Below are 22,536 nucleotides of genomic sequence, written 5' to 3'. Positions count from 1 at the left end.
CATGGATTAGTATGGAGTTGGCGCCATCTGTTGGTGAGTAGAAGATGTTGTTTGTGGAACTATCTGCTGTCTCGCGGAAGTTTTATAGGCAATAATGATTGTAACTTAAGATCCTTGCAAGTTACAACTATGTGTTTTCTTTCATGTATACGGGAAAAAGTGGTAGAAAAGCTATTTACCACTCGGGGTCGGACATTATGCTCTCATAATGTCCTGAGTGAGGGTGTTATCGGACTCGGCTGCGCCTCGTCCGATAACACCCTCACTGCGGACATTATGAGAGCATAATGTCCTCTCACTCGGGGTAAATTGCTTACTTTAATCCCGGGTAGGACTAACTTAATGTGAATTGCTTCAATTGCAGAATCAACTTAGTGTACAAATATACCCAAAAGGACAAATGATTAAATTAACAGAGGCTGTCACTGTAAACTGGTAGAAAATAGATATACGGTACATTATTCAGGTTAAGTGTAGTCAGGTTATTCTCTTCAACTTTGTTGTGTAGAGGCTACAACTGTTATGTAGCCCATCTCAATTCCACAATGTATAGAATATTTTACGACATGGTTTAAATGAGCTGTCACCACCTCCTAAACCTGTAGTATAAGATTGAAAGGAGGTATTTTAACTGTCACCAGGGATCATCATAAATCTGAAACACGAACCTGAAACGACAGAGAAATTCCTCTTTGTAGATTGAACACTAATGCATGATTTATACTTTGTTGCTTGTGTCGATGAGGCGCACCAAAAATAGCCGATTTGCAAGCTCACAACGCATCGTGGAGCAATGACTTGTTGAGCTTGCAGATCAGCCATTTTTGGCACGTTGACACAGGTGTGCAGCTAAGTATAAATCAGGCTTAAAAGCCTTCCTCTAAACACTGCCACCCGGTGGACAAAAAGGGTCACCATTAAGAGTGGATGTAAACTCAATGCAACAGCAAGAAACAAGTTATAAAAAACAACGTACAAATTTTATTGTTTTTTTTTCCGTGTTTACAAAGGCCTGTTCACCCAAGTTTTTATAAACAAAATATAACAGCTTCTCAACAACCTGGACAGACAAACAAATAAAAAATAAAGATGTCATCGTCAAAAATGGCAAATGGGGATGACAGCAGGAAAGATAAATGAAGACAGAGGAAAAGCGACAGAAAAATAACAAGTATTCATACACAAAGAGCTTTCTTTTTAAAAAATGTAAAAATCTGTTTCATTTGGGGGATAAAGAACAGCAAGTGCTTCGTATAATCAAATGTCACCAAAAGACAGCAGTGCTGCATTATAATGTACACGTTTAAGAGACGCGTGTTTATCTGACCAGTATCAAGCCTCAGCCTCAAAGGTTAACACACAAAAAACATCTGTCCAATATAGATCTACTATAATAACACAAGTCTGGGCTTAATATCAGTCAGTAAAAACATACAAACCTTGATGGGAAAATAAAAAAAGAAAAGAAAAGAAAAAAGAAAAGAAAGAAACAAACAAACAAAAAAAAAAGACATTAACAGATTTTCCCCACCGGGAAATATCATTCACTTAATTTGAATGTCACCATTACAGAGTGAAGAATTTTCTATCAGGACGAAACCATTTCCTGTAGAATGAGTCAGTCATGGCAAAAAAAGAATAATAATTACCCATCAAACAAAAGCACACATTTCTCAAGAACATAGCCAAAGCCATCCGTGGTGAGACTGGCAACTGAACAAAGGATGAGACAAAAGACAGATACAAAGAGTCCAAAAATGGAATGTTTTACAGCATCAAGTCATTGAACACATCAAACAGAGCGAGACAGAATTCGCTCCGAGGAGAGATTCCAGTCCGGTTCCCAAAAACATTAAGTAACAACGTGGAGGGGACAAACTTGGCAAGCTGGCAGAGGGAGGGGGAGGGGGCCATTTCTGGTTCAGTGCATGACACCTGTTTCAGTCAGACAAACACCTTTGTTTTTGCATTAGCAAGGCATTCCATTACGAATGTATGGACAACTGTTTGGGACATGTTTAGAATTGACCACTTGAGCCCTAGTTTACACTTTTGAAAACAGACGATCTGCAAGCTCACGCTGCGACGCGTTGTGAGCTTATAGATGTGCTATTTTTTGAGTACGTTAGCATTTATGATATGACGACATGCCCAAAACACAGACGCCACGGTTAAAAACGAATAATTCCACAGTTCCGTTTGGATGCGACCCGTCTTTTTCTTTCCTCAACGGCATTATGACATCACATATTAAAAGCCAGGCTGCATTTCCTGGACTGATTTGCGGATTTCGTTGATTGGTGAATATGATTACGCTAATTGCAACCAGGGAACGTGACTGTCAACAGACGTCGGGATTACTGCTGAAGACGATTCTTCACAACAGATTCCCCGGCATGACGACAGACAGATCAGTGGCTCTCAAACTTTGAAGGTCTCCCCTTAACTTTGACAAACGGGTCCATTTGGTTCCATTTGTACACCTGTCAAAGTTACACACTTGTATGGGTCAATTTAACCCATTTAGGCCTAGAATTATTGAATGCTTTAACCAGTGAAAAATAGCAGATATACAAGCTCACAGCGCGGCACCGAGTGCCGCGCTGCGAGCTTGTAGATCTGCTATTTTTGAAAAAGTTGTGAAAATGTGCGCAAATCTTTGAATATATGTATTTTCAAAGTGAACGTTTGTAACTCAAATTTTGCTTCTGGGTGGTCCCTCCCTGGAACTAGATATTTTGAAATGGGGGTCCGTGGCCAAATAAATATCATTTTGGGGGTCCTTCACATGAAAAAGGTTTGAGAACCACTGACATAGCAGTCTCTCAAGAACAGACTAACTGAGCTCCAGTTAAGTGAAAAGGACCTTTTCTTTGACGATGGCTGGCCAGATTGCTGACATAGAAACATAGTTTTTTTTCCCCAAAAATCTTAGAAGGATTCAAAAGACACTTATCAGAATCGGGTCAAAATTCAAATTTTCACAATTTTTCAAAAATAGCAGATCTACAAGCTCGCAGCGCGGCACTCGGTGCCGCGCTGTGAGCTTGTATATCTGCTATTTTTCACTGGTTAAAGCATAAAATACTGATACACAAAATGTGTACCCGTTCTAAATGGGTTAAACACCCCATAAAAGGAACCTAGAGAGTCCCTGAAATCCACTTTGAGAATCACTGCTGTGAATCATGCCCGTCATGTGTCTCATCAGGACAAAAACACTTTCTGGACAATTTCAACAACAATTTGTGCGATTCCAGACCGTTTCAACGATTGGTAAAATGACGTACGTACGTTTCCCCATACTTTGAGATGTTTCAAACCCTAATGATATGGGATCGAGGAAGCCATGTAATGAATTGTTGAAGCTTAATCGACCAGCTAAGCAGAGGAGCATCAAGTTCACAAACAGCGACCTTAAAGTAGAAACTACATTCTTTGTTGTAAGCATGTCAAAGTTATTTACAGTACATGGATGTACAATGTACAAAGAACTTCTTAATTTGACCACTTTGATTAATCAAATATATATATGGACCAAGAATTGCATATACACGACCGACTCCAGTGCATAGTCACCGAAATGTAACCACTTGAACCCTAGCATCCCTATTCTGGGCGGGGGGGGGGGGGGGGGGGGGGACATTCAACGGAAATAGCAGATCTACAAGCTCAGGATTCCTCTCTCCCCAAATGTTCCATGAACGCAGTTAAAATAATATTTTATTGATGTGTTTTGTTGCTGCATGCATTTGCATTTCATTCAGCTTTGGACCGGGCAAGGATGTACGGTATATTTGTGTATTATTGTCAGGGGCAAAACAGTTTTATCCCTCTTTCGGTTTTGTTATTTTTGTCCTTAAATCAACGTGTTGTAGAGGTTATGGATTGCCAATTTCGACAAAGAGATGTTGGTGTGTGCGTGTGTGCGTGGGGGGGGGGGGGGGGGGGGTAAACTTTCATAGCTAGTAGCACTGAGAAGATGTTTAGTTACGTTCTAAAGGCAGGCGATCCCCAAATCCAAATCTACTCCACTGGGATGGGGATTATAACTCTTGGGCCCAGGTGATTCTTGTTGGATTAAAGGGTTGTCCGACATGATATTGAGACAATTTATTAAATAGCAAATCCAAAAGTACACATGTTGTGAGCTTTGTAGATGAGCTATTATTTTATTTCTTTTGACTGTATAAAAGAGGGCTTAAATGCTAATATGGATATAATGTCCAACCGGTACGCGTAAGTGTTGCTGTGTGTAATGACAATAGAAGTTGGGTATTAATGTATGCCGTATCGCATAACATTCAAATGCAAAAGATTCAAAATGACTACACAACAAACTAGAAGCAGTGCTCTTCCGAGCACAGGTCTCCACCAGGCCACACAAATCGGCCTGTTATAGCGCCACCATGAGGCTGATTTAAAAAATGTGGGGCAGAGGTTCTGAATTAGCATCCAGGGAGTGTGTGTGCTCAGTTTGGCAGCGATCGGGCCAACAGCGCCGGAGATTAGCTGCTCACAAACTGCGAGGACGCACGGACGCACGTACGGACGCACGGACGGACGGACGGAGGGGAAAACATACTCTCCCTCAGCCTTCGGCTGGTGGAGACAAAAACATACTTCCGTGAGTATTTTCTACCAATCACAGTGGAGTTACAGGGCTGCACAATTAAGGCTCAAGTGATAACCCAGAACATGTAATTAAATATTGTGTAAAAGGTTGTTTTTATATTTTCCTGTATGTCTTTGTTTCTCATTGTGAATATTGGTGTCATAAGCTCTTACATACCATATTATGGTATGTAATGGCCTCTAAAGAGTTTATTGCCCCTGCTGAATGGAGGTTAGTTGTACAATCTTCTGGTTCTGTGTGTTAAGAGTGAGGAGATAAGGGCAAGGTGCCAACAGCTGAACAAATAGATGTCTGAATTGCCATGTTTCAACTGGCCAAGCATAAAATCATACGATTAAATCCCATTCAGGCCTAGAATTATTGAGTGCTTTAACCAGTGAAAAATAGCAGATATACAAGCTCACAGCGCGGCACCGAGTGCCGCGCTGCGAGCTTGTAGATCTGCTATTTTTGAAAAAGTCGTGAAAATGTGTGCAAATCTTTGAATATATGTATTTTCAAAGCGAACGTTTCTAACTCAAATTTTGCTTCTGGGGGGTCCCTGGAACTAAATATTTTGAGATGCGGGTCTGTGGCCAAATACATATCGTTTTGGGGGTCCTTCACATGAAAAGGTTTGAGAACCACTGACATAGTAGTCTCTCAAGAACAAACTAACTGAGCTCCAGTTAAGTGACAAGGACCTTTTCTTTGACGATGGCTGGCCAGATTGCTGACATAGAAACATAGGTTTTTCTAAAAAACCTTCGAAGGATTCAAAAGACACTTATAGAATCGGGTAAAAATTCTAATTTACACGATTTTTCAAAAATAGCAGATCTACAAGCTCGCAGCGCGGCACTCGGTGCCGCGCTGTGAGCTTGTACATCTGCTATTTTTCAATAGTTAAAGCATAAAATAATGATACACAATAATGTGTACCCGTTCTGAATGGGTTAACTGTGCAGCCCAGGTGGATTATACCGCTCAAATTCGACCACACGCAATCTGTGTCTCCAGTAGGGATGGAATATATGAAAATGTCATTCATTGTGACCGAAAGAATTGCGATTAACAATATTATCGCGATAATCAAAATATCCCCAACATCCATTATCCTGGGGTGGAACAACGCGACGCGTTGTGAGCTTGTAGATCTGCTATTTTTTGGCAAAGAGATGTGGTCGAGAGAGAGAAAAAAAAAAAGACTTTATCAAGTACGTTATTTCCAGGTCCGTTTTACCAATTAAAGAGATTTAAATGGTACTGGATATGCAGCTCGGCAAATAGGGTTCGGGAGGACAATTTCACGATGAATTCCACGATACGATTATCGTGAATGTTTTTTATCACGATAAACGATAATAACGATTATCGTCCAGCCAATGAGATAAGCGTAGAATAGGACCATGAAGCCATGCTCGACTATATGCAGAACGACCAAGACCCATTCATTCTTACAAGGCCTCAGTCATCTCTTGTGTGAACGAAACAATTCAATGATCACCTCACCACAATTTAAACAAGCAACTTTAAAAATAGAGAGGGATCCATTGCTTTCCATGTAAACTGTAAACAGCTTATTCATTAAGGCAGTGTTTCTCAAACTTTCAAATTTCAAGGTTTCCCCTTAACTCTGACAGCATACAAATGGAACCAAATGGACCCGTTAGGGTCCATTTGGTTCCATTTGTCTGCTGTCAGAGTTACAGACTTGTATGGGTCAATTTAGACCCCCATAAAGGATTCACAGAGTCCATGGAATCCACTTTGAGAACCACTGCATTAAGGGCCAATTCCAAACTTGAAAACAGAACCTTGCCCCACCCCCCCCCCCAAAACATTCATTATTCACCAATTCAAATTATTCTCGGGTTTGTCCCCCAAGTTACATTTACACTAATGAGCTTTAGTCAGGTTCGCTGACCGGTGATACTAAAAGGTAGCGCGTATAAAAAAAAGATACGAAATAAGTACAACCCCTTGTCCCTTTTCTGAATACAAGAGTGAGGAGCTGCTCGCTTGTTGTGTTGTTACATTCAACTCTCCAGCACGTGTTGATGTTTTAGCAATTCATTGAACACATAATACTGTCAGTATGGACGCGAGGGAGCCGTGATTGTTTGAAGCAACAAAAAAAAACATAAAAAATAAAACGTTAAGGACGGCCGATAGCTTTTACATGCCAAGACTTTCAAGTTTTCTCGTCTGCCCTGAACAGCAAGGACCATAATTCCAATGTGCACACAATCATGCGACAGAACAAAGCAATCTTATGGGCTGTGGACTCGTAGGGAGACGTCAGAAATGCAGCCTCTAAAAATGTTTATCCTATGTTTATTAGCTTTTACAGTACATCCTTGACTGAGAGCTTAACCACTGGATTTGGGTACTTTGGATAATGCCAAAGACATTTGTTTCTTAAAACAAACAAAAAAATGTATAATAAACCGTCAAGCTCTTGAAAGTAATTACTCTTTACAGTGGGTAGGTATTGGTACAGTCTGGGCTGTGTGTGTGTGTGTGTGTGTGTGTGTGTGTGTGTGTGTGTGTGTGTGTGCGCGCGCGCGCATGCACGCACGCGCACCGTGCACGCGCTCCATTATTTGACAGCTTAAAAGTTGGATGTGATGGAACAAAAGTCTTTGTCACCTTTTCTCTCTGCTCTGCTGGGTGTGTGTGTGTGTGTGTGTGTGTTCAGAGGAGGGATCAGTTCATGGAGCAGTCCTCTCCCTCCGTGTCAGTGTCAGTGTCTGAGCAAGCCGTATCCATGGCCATGTGGGAGGGGCTTACAATGACCGCGCGTCTCTGCTCCTCCTCGGCGCTAGCCCTCCTCTCCTGATTGCGCTCAATGTGCTGGATGGCCTGTACGGACAGGGCAGAAAAGAAAGGGAAAAAAAACACTTTTCAAAAGAAACACTTTGACCTGTTGCCAGAAACCACAGAAACCAGGCACGTGCACACATAGACATCAAAGGGGGCTTGAGCCTCTGCCCTTTTATCCGTCTGTAAAAAGTGCCCTCTCCAGAACCATAAATGCAGTCCTATGGTGAAAGAAATCCAAATGCCCTCTTTCCATGCCATACCTGAAGGCAGCATCAAACATATAATTTTCCGAATGTCTGAGTGAGTGTCTGTCTGTCTGTCTGTCTGTCTGTCTGAAACAGCGTTTCTCCTCAGTGGCTGGAGCAATTGATCTGAAATCGCATCACCATTAGCATATGAACACACCTGACATAACTGTGAAGCCCGTTTGTCACTTTCACAAATCATATGCTGTATATTAGCATTTTTATGGTGTATCTACTATCTATTCTGCATCTAGCATGAGGCATATCTATTCTGCATCTAGCATGAGGCAACATCTTTTACCAGCTCTGTGTGTGTGTGTGTGTGTGTGTGTGTGTGTGTGTGTGTGTGTGTGTGTGTGTGTGTGTGTGTGTGTGTGTGCGTGCGTGCGTGCGGGGGGACAGTATCTCTGTAGCCATTAAACTAAACGGGTATTTCTTATATTGATGCTCCTACATATTATCATGCAAGCACCAGTTAAAGTTACTTTCCATCCCTCATATACTGTGTGCACAGTGCACATCCCATAACCCACACACTGCACATCATTTTGGAGCTCATATCTTTGAACGGGTAAGGGCTAGTTCAAGAGAATTGCCTGGTCCAAACTCTCCTGAACTTGAATGCAGCATCTTATGTTGAAAGAATTACCCTCTCTGTGTAGAAATCCATGCCGTTATGCCACATCTCCAGTATTCACTTGATTATGCTTAGTTTAGTGTGATATCAATTACCGAAAATAGCCGACCTCCAAGCTCACAACGCGTCGCGCTGCGACGCGTTGTGAGCTTGGATGTCTGCTATTTTCGATATTTTCACCAAAAGGCCCTTTTAGACATTTCAGCCCCTGCCTCTCTAACATTCTCGGCACGTCCCTGACAGAAACTGACCTGCCCAACAGAGCCACACAGGTCATGTGGGTACTTGTGGGGAACCATTTGGGTACTTGTGGGGAACCATTTGGGTACTTGTGGGGAACCATTTGGGTACTTGTGGGGAACCAGCCAACAGCCTAACGAGCCCATGAGCATTGCAACGTTATTAAAGTTAAAGTTATACAAATGTGGTTATGTGAGATTTGGGCAGAAATTACAGTAATGGTTGAAAAGATCATATTTATTTCAGTTAGGCAGGTTTCCCCTGCCAATAGAACATTAAAGTACCATCCAGTGGCCAATGCGCTGTCTTTGTATTTTATGTCTATGCAAACCAGATGGAGATATCCTTGAACAATTTCATTATTTAAACATACTTTGTTTGTCATAACTCTCTCCCAGCCATTTACAATAGGCTTGTGCGCCTATACTGCCAGGAATTTTATTAATTTCCAAGTTAGCTTTAATCTAACCCAACAGGGATCATATTGTTGTAGAATGTAGTACTAGTACTATCCACTAGAGTGTGCCCAACGATAATCTCCTAGAGTCTGGACTAGCGAGTGGACAGCAGTAGACCCATAATGGCGGCGCCCATTGGCGGCCATTATGTCTCCCGGTCCGCCGAACGGGAGCTATAAAACACGATCCGAACGTCGTGCGCACGCCATTTACACTCGTTTTTGCTCTTGAGTGACCAATCTGTCAGTCCAGCCATTTTTTTCCGAATGAAAATCGGTCTAAAAATGGTAAAGTTTGATAAGAAAAACGTCAACATTCAATGCTGTAAAAAGGCCCATTCTATGTTATGGCCGAACGACTTCCGGGTTACGTCATCGATGATGTCACTTCCTTCGAATATGTAACTTTAGACTAAAATTAAGCTAGAAAGGTCATTTATAGCTCAAAAAATGTCAAAAAAATACCAAAATGATCAGAAAATGATCCCCAAGGCGACGTTTGGCGATCTGGCTGCCTCACCCTCCTCAAAATGGCGATGGAAGGCGATTTGGCTGTGAACTAGATAAAACTAGATTTAAAAAACGCCTAAACTAAATAATCCTAAGTAATCCTACTCTTAACCCCTAGATTCATTATAGCTTGCTAGCGGTAAGCTAGTGTTTGCACTGTGCCATCACCATTATAAAGATAGTGCTTAGTGTAGCTGTAGATAAAAGTAGCTGAAACAAACATTTATTTTTATAAATATGAAGCCAGTAGATTTATGTCTTCATATTGTGATGTAAACTCGATTTTAACCTGGTTGCTGCCAGGGTTAAAAAGCGACTAATGTCTTCAATTGACATAATTTTACCTTTTAATGTGCATGGATAATGCACAGATCATGCGCCACACGTGTGCATGCCATTCACAGCTTTCAAACAAAAAAGATCGCTTGGAAATCTGTTCTGGGAGTCAAACATGCATTTCGCGATCATGCCGAAACCGGATGTAGGAAGTCTTTGGACGTTTTTTTTTTTTTTTTTTTTTTTCCCAACGACAGCCAACTCGGGAAACTGTTTGGAACAGGGACATATACGGCCAAAACTCAAAAAAACTCTCTGCTGAATGTTAAGATTTGAATCATTAATGACCAAAGACGTGCATTTCTACAGACAATTCTAAGCACATGGAAATGTACCTGTACGATGGTATCCAGGTTTTGTCGGGATGTCGACACAGTGCTGGTGTTGCTGGCAGGGCTCATGGTAACCACGGTGACGTGATGATGGGGTTGCTGGTTTAGCGTGGGAGCGGGGACAATAACTGTGGGATGGTTTGTGGGGGCGGGGACACCGACAGTGACGGCCAGAATCTGAAACAGAAAATGTACGTGTTTTTATTAAGTCTCGTTCATATGCTCTGGTCTGATTTTGTGTGCGGAAACTTTTTCGGTATCTGGACTGTGCTTCAATACTGCCATGATAACGGATTTCTCCCACGGGACCAAAGGGATCTTTCTACCCCAGTGTTTCTCAACCACTGTGCCTGGGGACCTTTGGTGTGCCCCTGAGAAGGGTCTCAAGTGTGCCCCTTGAAACTGCCTGAAAGCCAGTATTGTATTTATCATTTTAAAAATGATTTAGCACACAACGCCTCGCGGTGCGAGGCGTTGTGTGCTTGTAGATCTGCTGTTTTCCCTACTGTTGTGCAACAGCCTTGTATGATGAAGCAGGGCTTTACTTTGCAAAGAAACGTACACATTTTGAACTTGGAAATACAAGATTTCTTCCGGACAGTGACGATATTTACACCCCCCGTATTATGTTGGTGTGCCCATGGATTCTTGGGACAAGAAAAGTGTGCCCAAGCCAATTTTTGACTATTGCTCCAGTCAACGATATCAATTGAAAAACAATAACACTTTTTAAATATTTCCAAATAGGCGATTCAAAATGTAATAAAGAAATACTGTATCTACCGTTTTTCAAATGGGAGACAGTGTTCATGCATGTCTGGTCTTAATTAATCTACGTGTACTAGTATGTACCGTTCTCATTATGTGGCAAACACAATTTAACAGCACAGTGAAAAGGTTTGTGGATACAAATCACGATCACAGATCACGCAAGACGTACCTCAGACATGTCGATGAGGCCGTCCTTCTGCTGTCAAGAAAAGATCAAGACAGAAAACTAGTTATGACATCTTATACGTAGATGCCAGGCGAGTATTTTTTTAAGCTTATTTTAACAGCTTTTTAACACCTCCTAGTAGTGTGTTGTTTCAATAGAAAGCGGTCATCATGTGACCTGTGATGATGTGTCCTGAAAGCCGTAGGAACGTTTTCTGGTGGCATGAATTTAAACTTTTCTCCTCAAGGAGGAGGAAGAATTGCTTAATTGATGTTAACTGATGCCTAGTGTGGACATTGGCTGCAATACACTATGGTTTGTTGAGGAAGGTATTGTATGTAGAGTGCATGTGCTATATTTAATTTAATTTAACATTTACTGTGTTAGAAAATGTAACAATTTTGTTTGTTTAGGATTCATGTGGTGTGTAGCAGTAAGACATGCTGTGGTTACCCCGTCATTGCACCAGCTCTAAAGGAATTGCTTAACCCATTGGTTCTCAAAGTGGATTCCAGGGACTCTATTGGTTCCTTTAGGAGGGTCTAAATTGACCAATACAAGTCTGTAACTCTGACAGTGTACAAATGAAACCAAATGAACCCTGACGGGTTCATTTGGTTCCATTTGTACACTGTCAGAGTTAAGGGGAGACCTTGAAATTGAAGGTTTGAGAAACACAGGCTTAACCTAGGCCCTATGTATTGTTGTGAGTGGGCGTGCGTCTACAGTTCAGTCTTGCGTGTGTGTGTGTGTGTGTGTGTGTGTGTCTAATCTGTGTATGTGTGTTCTTACCTGTGGACTGTGTGTGTTCCTGTCGTTGGCCTGCTGGTCGTGGATCTGCTGCAGTCTCAATAGGGTCTGGTTCTGGAGGTGGGCTTGTTCCTCCTGCACCTGTTTGGTGATGACCTTCAGGCGCTCCGGATGCAGGTGGTTGTCCAAAGAACGCACCTGGAGGAACGTGTATGCAAATGCACACACGCACACAAAAAGACAACTGACTTGAGGATGTGCTTACAACGGTGTTTGTCTCTAGTGACCAGAATTGTCTCAGAATGACCGCTTTAGTCACATTAAAAGCAGACATTTTTTACTCTCCAATCTGTAATGTGTCTTGTTAACTTTGTGCTTGGGTGCATCACCTTTTTGATTACAACCCATTTCTCCACAGACTCAAGACAGTTCACTCGGGCATTATCTTGGTAATACCAGCTAGGCGGCCAAGATCGGACTAACAAGACACAACCATCACTAGAGAGTCATCTAAAGTTGTGAATGATGTACACATTATCTTATATGTTTCATATATAAGAATAATGGTGAACTCTAAACATCATGGAGTGTTAAGATTTACCCACAGGACATTGTAGGAAAATCTAAACCTTTTTTCCCAAGCTGCTTGTTCACATATATATTATAAACTCTCTATCGCCACATGAAACAGTGAGATTCACAACATCAGATACACGTCTATGATTGGAGGATTTACTTTATGATATGCAAAGTGCATTGATTTGCCAGTTTTGCAGACAGCTTCATTCACTAGTTTGTGTCGCTAAGGTTAGCATTCAAAGTTTCCTCATTCTTTTTTTTTTTTTTTTTTTTAAAAGATGGTTTTCCCATTCTGAGCGTATCAGTCTTCTCTTCCCCCAGTTTAATCCGGTTTGCATAGACATACAATACAAAGACGGTGCATTGGCCACTGAAATGAATATGATTTTTTACAACCATTACTGTTATTTTCATTAGGTAAGATTTCATGTTGTGAAAACCCACATTTTTAACTTAACCAAGTATCAAATATAATTACATGTCTGGCATTTGCAACAACAAAAACAAACTGCTTGACAACTCAAGTTGCAATGATTTTAATCAACCACATTAATGAATCACTCCAATGACTGGCAGTGGCCAATGCGATATCTACAAATACATCTGTCTTTCTCAAGTACCACCTCTTCTCCATCCTGCTCACCTGTTCCTCCAGCAGCATGCGCGCCGAGCGCTCCTTGTCGAGTTGCTGTCGGAGCTCGAGCATCTCCCTCCTAAGCTCCTCTCCCTTCTCCTCCTCCAGCGCATCCGGAGAGCCGATCCCTTCATCCTTCTCCTCCGCTCGCCTCCTTTTAGGCGATGAGCCACTGAATTCCTACAGGACCAACGTTAGGGTGAGTTGTATCAGGATGAATGTCTACACTGACACCAGTTTGATCACTTAAGACAAGACAAGCGTGTCTAACTACATAGTTTTAAACTCTGGTCGATCTGAACTGGACATATATTGCCAAGAGATAAGAACACTCCATTACCTGGATGAAGCGTTTGAGTTGATTGTTCTGCTGCAGGAGCTGTGTTTTCTCCTGTTCTAAGGTGAAAATGTAGTCTGATGTCTGCTGCAAGATGGCCGCCTGGCAGGAAATAATCCAGAGTTGAGAAGCAAGTTAGGCACAAAACTAATTACCAAATACATGGAACAGAATTGGTGATAGTTGTCTCAAGACAGACACTGACCACCATATTGGTTGACAGTATAGCCAAGGGCTCCATTAGGCCCCCTCTTGTTTTGGGCTTTTTGCTCTAAATTGCAGAGCAAAGGATGTTTACAATAAACATCCTCACCGAAGGTAGCCCAACTACAAGCTCACAATGCTTTACAAGCTTGTAGATCTGCTAGTGTCGCTGGATGTTTGACCCAGCATAGGGATGCTAGGGTTTAAGTAGTTTTAGGAAACTGACGATGCCTACACCTAGACAAAAACAGATCAAATGTAAAATATGTGTGCATGTGTCTCACCTTGCTAAGTTTTTCTCCATCTGTGTGGGGAAGGAGTGTTTTGAGCGACTGGAAACCTGCGTTGATGCTCTGCATGCGTCTCCGCTCGTTGCTGTTGGCGATCTCACGGCGAATACGCCTCTCCTGATCTTGGGCCGTCTCCGGGCTGAGCGGGATATTGGCCAGGCTGAAGGAGAGGGGAGACATGAGGTGGTCATCATATGTGGGCCTGGGAAAAGGTTCCAAGAACCTTTTCTCTCATGCCATTTCATTATATTGGGGGATAATTTTTAAGTTGCCTTTTTAGTGAGGTCACATACTTTGCTTATAAAAATGTTACGTTCCGCTACAGCCGATAAATAGAATAACAGAACACCAAAAGGTCTCTAGAAAACGTGTGGCTCTGTCTAGCCTATAGTGAGACAACCATTCATCATCAAGAAGAACAACGCAGAAGGTTTATGACCCAAAGAACAGTGGGACAATAATTATTTTTGAAATTTTAACCACAGGAGTCCTGTAAAACACTCATCATACATGAGCTGCATACTCCCTCATATACATTGTCACAACAATCCCTCACATACCTTGGAACAACAATCTTTGATTAAAGTTAATTTCCATAAGCTGGCCAGGCATTGAACTAATTGTTGTAAGGAAGCCAGGGATACTAACTAGAAGGTATTTTACCCATCCAGCATCCATTGCAACATATGCTGCTACAGCCATAGTAAAAATAGAACTTTAGTGTCCTTTTAAACAAGGTAACCTTTAACCTGGAAATTTAGCATGGTTTAGTACTGACCTTCAACATTCCTCAGTCTAATCACTTGAAGGTCTTGTGAGTTTGCATGAACTCAGTGCCCCTCCAGAATATATAGCAAACTGAGATGTGGCCTGGCCATAACATGGTAAAAAGGAAAGGGCATGTGGGGCCTTTCCCATTATCTACTTCATATAGAGTAGGTCATTTTGTGGCATAAACCCAAAAGTAAAACATAGAATAGGCATTTGAGTTACAGTAGAACCAAATCAAGAATGTTTACAAAAAGGATTGTGTAGAATAGATCAGGACCCTTTATTAGTGATATGTTTTTTAATTAAACACCATTTCTGAGCTTAACACATCATCTGCATCTGACTGAAGAGTATCAACCATCTTTAAAGCTGGTCCTGAAATCCCAAGTGGAATATTCATAATACAACGTTCAACCTTTATCCTTACATGAACTTTCAAATGTCTGCACATACATACACCAGTCTGGTCATGTCAACACTCTTCAACCAGTCAGTGTAACTAACTACCAACCCTCTGGGCTTTTTGTGTTATCCTTTTAGCATTATTGCATAATCATAAATCTGTACCTTTTGCAAACTGTTGACACAGTATTGGATCAAAACAAACACTAGTCAGTGAGATCATTCAACAACAAATAGTACTACTGTCAGGGAACGTAAATAGCACTACAGTCCATGAGATAATGTAACCGTAAATATCAACAGTACTAACTACAGTCAACGAATGTAACTAAAAATACTACAGTGAGGAAACGTAGCTGCCAGCAATAAAGATCAGTGAGATAGTGAGAAAGTGAGTTTGAAAACATGACCAACGACAAAAAGAAAATCCCATACCTTCTGGGAGAAATACAATGTGCGAACACAGCAGCAATATTTGTGAACTGTTGCGATAAAATACTAAATACTGTACCATTGAGTGACATCTACTGCACATACAGTATAAACAGAGCTGCTACCTTTAAACACATTTGAATTCTGAGGCTTTTTTTTGTATACCATTTAAAATCATATTGCGAGAAAAAAAGAAATGTTGCTATTTGTTCCAAAAAGCTTTATACCCTGGATATATAACATGTTTATAACGACACAATGTGATATAGCTCTGTTTACACAATGCTGTACCCCCTCCAACTGTATTACGTTCCCCATTTTCAACTGGTTTTATTAAATTTTGACACTTGCTTTGGCAATGTTTTCTCATGCCAATAAAGCTCTTTTGAACTGAATCGAGACTAAACCAGTGCAGTCACAGTCAGTGAATGTGACAAAATCAGTGGTCCTCAAAGTGGATTCAAGGGACTGTGTGGGTTCCTTTGGGGGGGGGTCTCATTTGACCCAAACAAGTCTGTAACTCTGACAGTGTACAAATGGAACCAAATGAACCAGTATTGGTTCCGTTTGTACACTGTCAAGAGTTAAGGGGAGACCTTAAAATGTAGCTCTGTTTACACAGCTGTATTATGTTCCCCATTTTCAACTGTTTTTATTGTGCTTTGAAACTTGCTTTGGCAATGTAAACTCATGTTTTCTCATGCCAATAAAGCTCCTTTGAATTGAAATTGAATTGAAATGTCAAGAGTTTGAGAAACACTGGACTTAAACTAAAACAAACAACCGTCGGTAGAGTCAGTGAATGTCAGTAACAACAGTAGCAGTGGAAGCTGACACCAGGCAGGCAGGCAGGCAGCAGCAGCAGGCTAGGCCAGCCCTCTGGCTCTGGCATGGAGAACAATGCTTTCTCCCAACGACTGAAGGAGAAGCAGAGCACGACGTCAACTAACTGGCTCAGTCTGGTAAAACACCGTGTTCAAAAACTGGCCAGTTCTCCGCGTTCACGACCGCGGCGTCGTTGCAATACGGTCTTATGAACGCACTCGTATCGTAAAAGACCCGTAAAAAAGGAAAATCCAGATGCGGCAGTAATTAAAACCCAGTGCGCCCCGTTGTTGGGACGTAATGTTTAACTGGCTACATGCTAATGCTAATTACGCCACACGACACAACAAGAAGCATGGCTGCGGGGCGCACGAGTTAGCCCCGCGTGGCTAAAGCTAGCGTGTGCTCGCAAAAACACGGCACGCCGCCGTGCGCGGTGATCTAAACCTCGATCGATCGGATTTATACACATAGACGATCGGGACTCGTGGAGGTGGACGGAGAGTTATTTTCACCGTAAAACACCGTGATAAACATCTGGGTTTGCTCTTTATTTGAGACGCAGCAGGGGCGGCGGGTGGGCAGCGAGCAAGGCACGGTAGTAACCCAACCACGTGGTTGATGTTGAAGAGTTGGAAGTGCGCATAAATGCAACGATTTTGACGCGTAGGATCGCGCATTTTAATAGTGCGATAAACGGAAAACACATGTGCCGAGCGATCCGACGTGACTGTTTTCAGATCGGGGAGGTTGTTTTATTAAAACATCGTAGCACCGATCAGCCAGCGTGCAGGGGCAGCTAAGCTTTTAGCTGGCATGCGGAGCATGCTGCTGCTGCTATACTAACAACCATGTTCTCCACTAGTGTGAGACATGGAGCTAACATCACGGCTAGCCGGAGATGCTACTATACCTCCAAACCCAACCACACCACCACGCACCACGATGATCACTACTGTCTGGGACCACCGGGCCGGGCCACGCGTGGAGCTGCGTGACACATACTTTTTTTTTTAAAAACACACACAAAAACAACCAAAACACGGCGAGCAAAGCACACCTGCAGAGCCCTCCGATCACGTCCTTCTCCGATTTCTTGAACTGCTGAAGTGAAGGGATCTTGTCGGTCGGCATCATGAAGTATTCCATGCTTTTTCAAAAGAAGCCAGCTTCTGAAGAAGTCCGTGTTGTTTGTTTTCCCTCCTCCTGAGTCCCGATCCCCTTCTTCTCCTAATTCTTTCTTGGTGTACTAAAGAAAATCACCTGGCTATACGCCTATCAATGGCACATAGTAAAAAAAACTCGTACAATATTACCGCGTGTTCGGTGGGGGAAATCGCAGTTCAAAAAGATAGTGAGTTGTAAGTAAGGGGTTGTGTGTGTTGCTCCACAGCTGATGGGGTCTTCCCTCTGCTGTGTGTGTGGCTCCGTGCCTCCGCCTACTCCGTGTGTGTGTGTTTGCAGCTGATCTGTCTCGAGGCGGGAAACAGCTGGTTGGAATCAAGGCGCGACCCCAGAGGCTGTTTTCCACAAAGCCAGAGAGCAGACACAACACACAAAGAACAATGTAACAACACGGTGTGTTGTGTCAGGCTCTGGACCGTGAAGTGAAGAGTGGCATCAAACTCAATAATAATGATATTAACAATAATAATAATGTTGTTATTATCATGCTATTTTTCCCCTTTTAAATGTATTTTAGTCTTTTCGTGAAACATTCAATTAGGCAAATTATTAATTTAATTTTTGTGAGTGAGTGACAATGACAACTAGCCTACATTTACATTTTAAACGAAACTAATAACAACAATTCTATGTTTAGAGGTCTGGTACAGATAATGCTGGAGAACTGTAATCCTCAGGTTATAACAAACTCTTGCATGTTGAAGATTGGCTTTACTGTTCAAAATGCTACAGGCAAAATATTAAACCTATTGCTGGAATAATGGCATTTTTCATTTATTGTTATTAATGCAACACTGTCTGTGACTACATTGCTTTGGACATAATGCCAAACGGTTAATTGTTGGTGAGTGATGTTGGTTAAGCAACCATTGTATTTGTTTCCATTCTGTGTTTACACACACACACACACACACACACACACACACACACACACACACACACACACACACACACACACACACACACACACACACACAGGAAACAACTGCTCTAAGTGGAAGTGATTGTTGTTGCTGGCTATTTGGCTAAGGTCCTGCAAGCAATACCTACAGTCATGAAGTCATTGGTGGAAGTACTCACATTTCATACTTAACCACTCCATTCCCATTGAAATGCATTGGCAGAATCCAACCTCAAAATTGTGGTGTGACGTGCTGTCACAAGTATAAGTCGGGTATTCAAAATGTACTTGAGTAAAAGCACAAAAGTATTGGGATCAAAATAATTACCAAAAGTAAAATAGACCCTGGAATTACCTGCTGTTGTTTTGACTGTTTGTCTTACTGCTTGTGTATGCTACTTTGGTTTTGTTTAATTGTATTGCCTGCACTGTTGTCTGCTAGCTTCCTGCCTTATGCATAAGCAAGCATGCTTGTGTACTAAACTGCATGGCCTATGTAATGCTTATGTAATGCTTGCTGCTGTGATTGTATTGTAAGAAATGGGTGTGTTGGATGTGTGGTGCTTGCTAACTTTTGACATTTAATTCGTTTTTAGCCTCTATCCACCTTCCCACAAGAGACTTTGCCTTTTGTCAGGCCACCATTGTAAATAACAATTTGTTCTTAATGACTTGCCTGGATAAATAATAATACTGCACTGCAATGAGTCAATGCTAGCATTTTGAGAAGGAAAGAGAACAAAGAGGAAGAGGAGGAAAATGAAAAATAACAGGATGATAATGGATCAGAAATGCAGGCAGTGTCATCAGCAGAACTGTTCAGATCAAAGCTCATCTTTGTTTGATTAAACCTTGAAGTCCTGTCTCTAAAATGTCACACAGCAGAGTATAACATTGTGAACTCACCACGTTTAGACCCAATGGCATGCCGTGATCATGTTGAGCTACCCCAAGAAATGGGAGAAATCAACTACTAGAAGTTGATAGAAAATGCAACTAATTTCGGTAAAGAACTTGACTAATTCCGACCACCTTGAAATATCTGAACATTTCTTTCTTTCTTTCTTTTTTTTAACTTTGTCACCTGGGCCTAGATTACATTTCAAAGTGGTATATGCACCAGTAAGACGCCTAAGGGCGAAAAGTGGCCTTGCCCGTGGCCATCTGGCCAAAGGGATTTGGTTCCCCCGGCACCACAGTGATTATATATTGGCATTCACAGATATGGGCTTAATATTGATGACATCGGGGATCTCCATATATGTGGGCAATATTGATGACATCAGGGATCTCCCTATATGGGCAAAAATGGGATTTGGTTCCCCGGGCATCACAGGGATCTCCATATCTCTAAATATGGGCATAAAAGGGATTCGGTTCCCCTGGCATCACAGGGATCTCCATATATGGCAATAAAAGGGATTTGATTCCCATGACATCACAGTGATGGTCAGAGTGTGATGGCAGGTCATGATCTTGATAAGTGAGAACCCAGAGATGGCTTACCACAATGTAAAGGCACATTTCAAACTAGTGTAAAAATAAATTCTGTCATCAAGAAGAAATCCTGGGAATTTGTGTACTTCATCTATAGACAACATGATGACAACCAGATGTCTTATTTGTGTTATTAAGCATTGATTGCTTAAGAGAAAAGTAATGTTTCAATTTAAGCATTAACAGTAGCTTACATGAGAGAGCATAATTTATTAAATATGTACTGTACATACTATCTATTAGTTACTGTTCAGTGCATGGACTTAGTGAGAAGAAATATGACCAAGCAAATGAAAGTGTATTGTTTAAAATAAAATGTTGTGGGCTTGTAAAAGATTACTTTATACCACAGTATAAAGTAATCTACACACTTGACATTGACATTTTCAATTTCGTATAGCACAAACCTGTTTAAATGTTACTTGTCTTTGATCATCGACAAGGGATGTAGAACTATAGTACTAGGCACCACAGTGACCACACCTGCAATTTGTTTCATTTCAGAATCACAATCATTATTGTCACATCACAGGTTTACAGATATAAAACAGTGGGTGAAATTCCTTTTTGTGCAAGCTCAAATCACCCACAATTTACTCAAATCAATCCTGAGGCTGAAACTTTATAGCACACTAAGAGAGAGAGAGAGTGCCTGAGTAGGCATTAGTAGGCACATTTGATATCATCCAGGACTCAAACTCACAACCTTAGAAGTCATGAACTTGTTCATCTATACTTGCCAAGCGAGACACTGCTGTCACACTATAACTTAGACAATAACCATCAGATTACAGTACCGTTTAGTAAACCTTTTGATACCCTGTGATTCCCAATTTTTCAAAACATTTGGCTAGATCATGTGTGAAGATTTGAGAGTTTGGTGTCAGTATGACATATAAAATCAACTTGTGAGCTTTGTTAAAGTCTATAGGAGTCCTTAAGTCTTTGAAATAGCCAGAAGGGCCATACCATTTAGGGGCGGCGGTAGCTTAGTGGGCACTAGATAGGTCTTCTGGTAATGAGAAGGTCACTGGTTCGCCTCCACCCCGACCTGCCCCTGTCTTGCTCAAGACACATTAATCCCTAAAAGCACTCATCATGAGTCATGACCATCTGAGCAGCCATCAGCTGGTTGAAGCAGGAATTTCCTCTGCAGGATTCTAAAAAAAGGATCTACATACCAGAGTATCACAGTGCTCTCTGGCCCATTAAGAGTTAAAAGTTATGCTCAGTAGAAGGGGTAGTGCTTATAGTCAAATATTTAAAGTTGTACTATGTAACTTTTTTTATAAAACAAATCTTAAAATTCTCCTAACTATTAAATCACAAAAGTTTTAGAAGATCCGCGCCGTGAATTTCAGCCTGTAAAGCCTTCTCTATATGTAAACTGAGATCCTTGCCGTGGACCGGATCTCGCGCGAAAATTGCGTCATCATACTACCGGCCAATCACAGCGAGGGTTATACAACTGCCGGCCAATCACAGCGCATCTTGAAGTGGGGTCGCTATGGCAGCCATATTTGTTGTCGCCCGTTTGTACCATCCCTTCTCTAGGTAATTTCGCCTACCAGGCAGGGTGAAGGAGTCCGTATCTCTGGAATTACTGAACGCACAGGAACAAGGGACCCCTTAAAAGATAGATCTCAGCGAGGTGGAGGCAGACGCGGGGGTCTGAAGGTACGAAAAACGGACGAAAGACGCGGACGCGACCGCGGTTTGCTATAGGGCTAATGACCACTAGTTGGGCAACTTACACAGTATGGCTTTAAATAAATGAACAGTGAAGGGAGACTATTTGTTCCAGACTTGTATGTTCCATCCTCTGACCACTAGATGGTAGAGAACACATATCTACAGCATGCATGGATTACAGTCACTGTTCATTCTCAATATCCCCCACGATGCCAGTTGAAGTTCTGCTACAGCCCTCAGTTATTTTAAATTAAAGCTAAATTAAATTGAAGTCTATTTCTGAGTTTCATTTATTTATTCTGCAATGTCATTTTATTCTCTTATTTTTCGGTTTTATTTTAACATATTCTTAACTGAAGACTTATTCTTCTTTAAATTGTATTCTAATGTCCTTTTATTGTGTAATTTCTTTGTGTGCACTGTTTTAATGCTCTGTGTTTCAATGACTCAATGCTTAATGTTTTGTGTAGCACTTTGAATTGCCATGTTGTTGAAATGTAATATACAAATAAACTTGCCCTGCTCTCTCTGCAGTATCTTGGCGTCTATAGGGGGGTGAGGGGATTTCCAGTGACATTGTCGGCCTGGAGAACTGCTACCATGGGTGCTGCCATACTCTGTTCTTCCACGCGCTGGCAGTAATGACACTGAACCTCTTCTCAGGGTTGTTGAGACAGGACATCAGTGTTACCATGGAGACGACACGCCAGTCTCGCCGCTCAGAGCCCCCTCGACGTCTGCTGCGTGGGTGAAGAGCAGTGTTGTTTTTGACAGCAATTTGCATTTGCATTTTGATTTAGTTTTAGTCTTTTGAATAAAATGTCATTTAGTTTTAGTCATAATTTAGTCACCTGAAAAGTTTTAGTTTTAGTCTAATTTTAGTCGACTAAATATCAAAAGAT

At 41.6% G+C, this 22,536-nt stretch overlaps 1 protein-coding gene across 1 annotated transcript; it reads right to left on the bottom strand.

Moving 5' to 3' along the window:
• Positions 1-7,303: 7,303 nt before the first annotated feature.
• Positions 7,304-17,551, bottom strand: LOC308281088 (transcription factor AP-4-like). Its single transcript, XM_080721171.1, has 7 exons — positions 17,420-17,551; positions 13,924-14,089; positions 13,439-13,537; positions 13,108-13,278; positions 11,928-12,083; positions 10,202-10,375; positions 7,304-7,480 (listed from the first exon to the last, which is right to left on the bottom strand). Exons 1-7 carry the CDS (start codon positions 17,506-17,508, stop codon positions 7,325-7,327), a joined length of 1,011 nt encoding a protein of 336 aa, XP_080577297.1. The 5' UTR covers positions 17,509-17,551; the 3' UTR covers positions 7,304-7,324.
• Positions 17,552-22,536: the final 4,985 nt, after the last annotated feature.

Source organism: Nannobrachium achirus (assembly GCF_963921795.1).
Source record: "Nannobrachium achirus genome assembly, chromosome: 3".
NCBI classification, from domain to species: domain Eukaryota; kingdom Metazoa; phylum Chordata; class Actinopteri; order Myctophiformes; family Myctophidae; genus Nannobrachium; species Nannobrachium achirus.
The sequence above is the reverse complement of the archived record's forward strand: the minus strand, read 5'-3'. Positions and strand labels throughout refer to the sequence as shown.